General features: G+C 48.0%; 1 protein-coding gene across 1 annotated transcript in view; it reads right to left on the bottom strand.

Annotated features, from left to right (window-relative positions):
• The window catches only part of LOC309375877 (uncharacterized protein), a 30,692-nt gene that overhangs the window by 9,653 nt on the left and 14,629 nt on the right, over window positions 1-6,410 (bottom strand). Inside the window, exons 10-11 of the mRNA XM_081921796.1 lie at window positions 1,166-1,356; window positions 29-191 (exon numbers count right to left, since the gene is read on the bottom strand). Coding sequence (XP_081777922.1) covers window positions 29-191; window positions 1,166-1,356 — 354 coding nt within the window. The remainder of the gene's footprint in view (window positions 1-28; window positions 192-1,165; window positions 1,357-6,410) is intronic.

Here is a 6,410-nt window from a genome sequence, read left to right as displayed (position 1 = left end):
GCCAAGGGTTGCCCAAGAAGAGACTGACCGTAACCCTGGAAAAGCCAGTCAAACGTGGCTTGCTCTCCACGGCCACCGAAGTCTTCGGCCTGGTCCACCAGAGCCTCCTTCACGGCATCGTATCCACACAAGACCACAACACGGCGGGGCCCTAAGTGGATGGTGAAGACAGGACCATATTTCTCACGGATCTGTGAAAACAAGAGGAGGGCATTGTGTGAGGTGATGGAACAGATGGAGAGATGGAGCAAATACATAGACTAGTTTTTAGGAAGACAAGGAAGCTTGTTGTTGTTTAGTCGTGTCTGACTCTTTGTGACCCCCTGGACCAGAGCACGCCAGGCACTCCTGTCTTCCACTGCCTCCTGGCCAGTCTTTTGAAATGAGGCAATCTTACTCTGCGATGTATCTTCCCTTAGACAGAAGTCCACTTACTGGCTCATTGTTCCCTTTCCTTGAGGCACCTTGATCCAGGGAACTCAGTCTGCTCAGCGTTTCCTGCCTTCCTGACATATCTTGCCCCCTTTTTCACCAACACTTGATAGCCAGTGTTTTTGAATTCTGGTGCTGGAGGAGACTCTTGAGAGTCCCGTGGACTGCAAGAAGATCAAACCGATCCATTCTGAAGGAAATCAGCCCTGCGTGCTCACTGGAAGGACAGATCCTGAAGCTGAGGCTCCAAGACTTTGGCCACCTCATGAGAAGAGAAGACTCCCTGGAAAAGACCCTGATGCTGGGAAAGATGGAGGACACAAGGAGAAGGGGAGGACAGAGGATGAGATGGTGGGACAGTGTTCTCAAGGCTACCAGCATGAGTTTGACCAAACTGCGGGAGGCAGTGGAAGACAGGAGTGCCTGATGTGCTCTGGTCCAGGGGGTCACAAAGAAGCGGACACGACTAAACAACTGAACAACAACAATCTATGCTTGATGAGCCACTTGGGACACAAGAAGCGAACCTTCTAACGTCTGGTTGAGGAATGTGCACTTGGAGTGTTCCTGCACTGCAAGGGTTGGGCTACATGACCGCTGGGGTCCCCTCCTTCCACACTTCTAGGCTTCCAAGTCCCTGAGTGGCTTGCAAAACTATTGAGGGCGCTTGGCGCTTGGCCAGGAAGTGAGAAGGAAGACAGCCAGATGGACAGACAGGCATCCAGAGACTTACCTTCATCAGCGACTGATACATGTCCTTTGTGTTGACTTGCAGCAGGTTCCCAATGAAGGGCAGCGGAGTCGGTCCAGGTGGCAGCTTCTCTTTCTTCTTCCATGCCGAGAGGAGCAGCAAGCAGAAGAGGAAGGAGGCCAAGAGGAGAGTCCATGGGCCCAGGAGGTCCATGGGGCAGCTGGAGTGGTAGTCTGCAGGTGGGGAGCAGAGGAAGAGAATATTTCCCTCCCCGTCAGGCCCGCAGGGAGGGCGTTGGTTGCTCCTAGATCTTCCGCAGATTTGTTCACTGTTATGGCCTGGGATTCAGACTCGGAGGCTGAACCTGAGCCTGCACAGGAGTCCCCGCCTCCAGAACCAGCTGAGCCGGGGCTGGAGCATGAGCCTGAAGGGTCCTCACCTGTGCTGGACCCTCAGGTGCAAACACCAGCTGAATCTGCTCTGGCTCCTGAGGGGATGGAGGACCCATTGCCTGCAGGTCCTCCACTATCAGCCCCATCAGAGGAAGCTGAGGTTGCCTCTGGGTCCGGTAACCCTCCAGCCTCTCCTGAGCTGCAGAGGCTCAGGGCAAAGAGGCGGAGGGAACTAAGTTCCCGCAGGAGGAGGGCTCACCTCCAGGCCAGGAGAGGCGAGTCACCAGAGGATAGGGGCTGCCCTATGCCTCGGGGCAGATAAAAGCTAGTCAGCCCAGTCCCAAGTTGCAGGAGCAACATTGTTGGTTGCTAGTTCCTGCCTGAACCCTGTCCTGCTTTCCTGCCTGAGCTCCTGACCCGCCCTGGCTCCCTGCTTGCAAGCCTGTTCCTGACTTCACCCAGCTCCCTGCCCTGCACCCAGCTTCATAATAATAATAATAATAATAATAATAATAATAATAATAATAATAATAATAATAATAATTTATTATTTATACCCCACCCATCTGGCTGAGTTTCCCCAGCCACCCTGGGTGGCTTCCAATCAAATGTTAAAAACAATACAGCATTAAATATTAAAAGCTTCCCTACACAGGACATTCTCGTTGCACCTTTGACCACGGACCAGACTTCAACCTCACCTCTGGGGTAACCCATGGGACCAGCACATTCACATTTATATTATCCCTTCCTGCCAAGTCCGTTTTTTAAAAAAAATCAAAGGCTATGTGGCATAGTGGTTAGAGTGTTGGAGAATGAGCTAGAAGAGGTCAAATTGCCACCACTCGGCCATGACGCTCACTGGGTGTGACCTTGGGGGGGGGCAGTCACAGCCTCACAGCCCAGCCTACCTCGCAGGAGTGTTGTAAAAGTAAAATGGGGAGAAGAGCCCTGTGTAGCTCCTGGAGGCCTTTAGAGGAAAATGTGACAAGGAAATGTCATAAAGGATAGAGAAAGAAATAACCTTTTTGCTGCAGTCCATTTGTGCCCCACAACCAAGCTCTTCCTGAGGTTTCCAGGATGGTTGCCACTTTCCTTAAAATCTCTGGTTAAAGGTAAGGGGTAAAGGGACCCCTGGCCATTAGGTCCAGTCATGACCGACTCTGGGGTTGCGGTGCTCATCTCGCTTTAGTGGCTGAGGGAGCCAGCGTGCAGCTTCCGGGTCATGTGGCCAGCATGACTAAGCCGCTTCTGGCGAACCAGAGCAGCGCACGGAAACGCCGTTTACCTTCCTGCCAGAGCGGTACCTATTTATCTACTTGTACTTTGTGCTTTCGAACTGCTAAGTTGGCAGGAGCAGGGACCGAGCAACGGGAGCTCACCCCGTTGCAGGGATTCGAACCGCCGACCTTCTGATCGGCAAGTCCTAGGCTCTGTGGTTTAACCCACAGCGCCTCCTGCGTCCCTCAAGCTTTCATATCCCCCCTTAAAATGTCTGGGGGGAGGGGTAGAAGAGAGACACAGCTCAAGAGGGAGGTTGGCATGGACGTATAGCCATGCTGGCCGTTCGGTGTCCAAGCAATTTGTCCCCTGATCCTGGTTAAGATAAAAAATGAGGACTCCCTCCCATCCACCATGGCTCAAAGGTCTTCCAAACGCCTCTCTGTGCCCCCATCCTTACCTTGGTCGGCTACTCAATCTGTCCTGCTCCCTTCTCAAACTCCTAGCTGCACAAAGGTCCACACCCTTTGCAGCGTCTTACTGAGTTACCCAGAGGGGGGAAGCAGCGGAGGAGGAGGAGGAGGAGAGACCTGGAATTGTCCTTAAACCACACCCACAGTTGCAGACATGGACCAAGCCACCCTCCAAGTGTCCCTATTTTCCAGGGACAGCCCCAGATTTACAGAAGCCGGTTTTACAGAAGCCAGATTTACAGAAGCTGGGACCATCTCTGGAAAATAGGACCTGGGGTTCTATATAGCCTTAAATGAGCCAGATGTATGGGTGTTCCTGGCACCAGAGGAGTACCATGTTCTTGCTTTATCAGCGGGAGATAAATATTTTGAAAGCTTTGCTTGTTTGGCTTGCTTAACTTGTTCCACTCTTTTTTTGCATTCTTTTGGCCACCCCTATCTGGAAAAACACTGTGAGATGTGATACACTCTTTGCAAACTAGTCTAAATTAATTAGAAAGGCTTCAAGGGCAGGATTGGATTGGATTGATCTTTATTACGGCCATTGGCCCATCACACGACAGTTTCCCATACCACCATAATGTACTTGAACCTCCAAATTTAAAACCTCCAAAACTTACAAAAAACAGACAAGAACCAAAGCAAAACAAAAACAAAAGACCAACATCATACATTACAATAAATTTGTAACATAAACATCGCCCTCTGCTCATAAATTAATAGAAGACATCAATTGTGATAATACCTAATTACATCCTAAAACATAGATCATGGTTTAAAGGGATTATCCGAGCCACACAAGAGTCCGTTTCTCTTCTTTAGGGATAGGACGCTGATCAAGAATCTGGCAACCATGAGTGATCTTAGAGGGTCATCATCATTTAATAGATATCTCAGTTTGGCTTCAGTTGTATCATCGACAATTCCCTTAAGATATTGAGCAAGAAACTTGCTCCTGGCCAATAAGTGAAAAGCACAATCAAGAATTATGTGATGCAACGATTCCGGTGCCCCACAATTACAATCACATAAGAGCGATATCTGTCCATTGGAGAATCTATTTCTCAGCACGTTTGATGGGAAGGTGTTGAATCTTGCCTTTACAAAGGCATATCTATGAGCCGAAGAAGTTAAGGAATTCAAATAGTTTGGGAGCCTTAAGAGGGGTAATAAACCAAGGTTTAGAGGTGAGCAGGTACCGTTGCCCAAGACCATTTTCTGCTGCAAGTCCATCTCCTCTAGTTTACAGGTTACTGTTCTTTTAGCTGGAACTATGTCCTGCTCTAGTAATTTGGATGGGGAGATTCCCATTGCTGTAATTTTCAGCTGTAAATTTTTTACCCATGGGCTCTGGAAATCATCTCTCCACATACATTGTATCAAGTACAAGTTTGGGAGATTGTGCCATAGAGATAACCAGTGACAAAGTATGTGCTTCCACAGAGCGTTTTCCAGGGATACAGTTTTAAGTTTCATGCGTAACGCTGTATTACTTACACAGTTGGGCAGTTTCAATATCCCTCTTAAAAACTGATTTTGAATAACCTCTAGGTGAGATAGATTGACAAAAGTCCCCCAAATTGAGATGGCATAAGCAATTGTCGGAATCACCCTGGCCTTGAAGACTTTCAATGCCGATGGGATATGAAGGGCCCCATCGGTGAAGAAGAATCGCAAGATCGCCAAGGAGATAGCTTTGGCTCTATTTGTAACATAGGCTACATGGGCCTTCCATCTAAGGTTATGTTGTAACCAAACTCCCAAATATTGGAATTTATAGACTTGTTCGATGGCTCTCCCATCAATTTTCCAATTATGGAGTTTCCGGCTCTTTGAGAAAACTAGTATCTTAGATTTCCCATAATTAATTGTAAGGGAATTTGCGTTACAATATGATCCAAAAATTTTCAAGGCCCTCCTGAGACCTACTCTAGAAAAGGAAAGGATGACTGTGTCATCTGCATATAGTAACAAAGGGCAGCGATAAAGTGCTAGGCGGGGTGCATGAATCCTTTCTTGAGCCTCTATTAGGGGAGTCCTCATGTCGCTTATGAACAAATTGAACAGGAATGGAGCCAATATACAACCCTGTCGGACACCTCTGTTAATGGGAATTGAATTGGTGAGATCACCCTCCGGGGTGAATCTCACTCTAGCCGCTGAGTTCTCATGGAGTTTGATTATTAGCCAGGCGAAATTTGGATTTCTGTCCTATGGTCTCCCCTCCATAAAATATTTGTCAGGGAACTGCCATCGGAAGTTCAGGAGGTGGAAGGGCTCACGAAAGGTAGGAGAGACTTAGCAGCAGAAGAGGGAACCAGCAGGGGGAGAGAAGGAGCTCCGAGGGGAAGTGAGTCGGAGGGATGGCTCAGAGACACTTCCAGCGATAACAGTGAGGAGGTTTCAGGACCTCCTATAGGGACACCCACTCCTCGCCGGAAACTGTCGCGCCGAGAGTCCAGAAGACGCATGTACGTTAAGGAGCTTTTATGTTGGAAGAGATTCCGTAAACGCCCACTGTCGGATTCTGCCAGCGACTGACGGAGCCATGCTTAAGGGGCTCCGTTAGAGACAGAGGTTTGCTGATTTGGCCAAACTCTGAGGGACTAAGTTTTTACGCACAAGCAGCTCATTATCCCATCACAATATTGATGCAATGAGTTAAAACCAATTAACACAAAGTTAAAACGAACTGAAAACTCGAGAGCTGCAGAACGACCAAGATGAGTCTCCTCTTTGCCAGCCAGTAGCCCTGCTTTGCTTTTATTACATGTACAAAGGCAACATCTTTCTCAAGAAAACCTTTCTCTACAGCCTGGAAGGGACCCCTGACCATTAGGTCCAGTCGTGGCTGACTCTGGGGTTGCGGCGCTCATCTCGCTTTATTGGCCGAGGGAGCTGGCGTACAGCTTCCAGGTCATGTGGCCAGCAGGACTAAGTAGCTATATAAAAATACATAATGCTATTAAATTAAATTTCCCTCACCCATATGTAAGAAGGTGTATAAATATTTTTCAAGCAATATTCTTTGCTGCATATTCTTTTTTTAACTACAGGGTGTTATAAGAATTCTAAGGTCTCAAATATAAATTAAATATATGGGGCAAACACATTCAAAAGTATATAAACCAAGTGCCTGAAATAGTACAGGAGAGCAATCCTGAAGCCATTTTGACTCTCCCAAGTTGACCTCAAATATTT

The sequence above is a fragment of the Podarcis melisellensis genome, assembly GCF_964234715.1.
Source record: "Podarcis melisellensis genome assembly, chromosome: 8".
In the NCBI taxonomy this organism is placed as follows: domain Eukaryota; kingdom Metazoa; phylum Chordata; class Lepidosauria; order Squamata; family Lacertidae; genus Podarcis; species Podarcis melisellensis.
The sequence above is the reverse complement of the archived record's forward strand: the minus strand, read 5'-3'. Positions and strand labels throughout refer to the sequence as shown.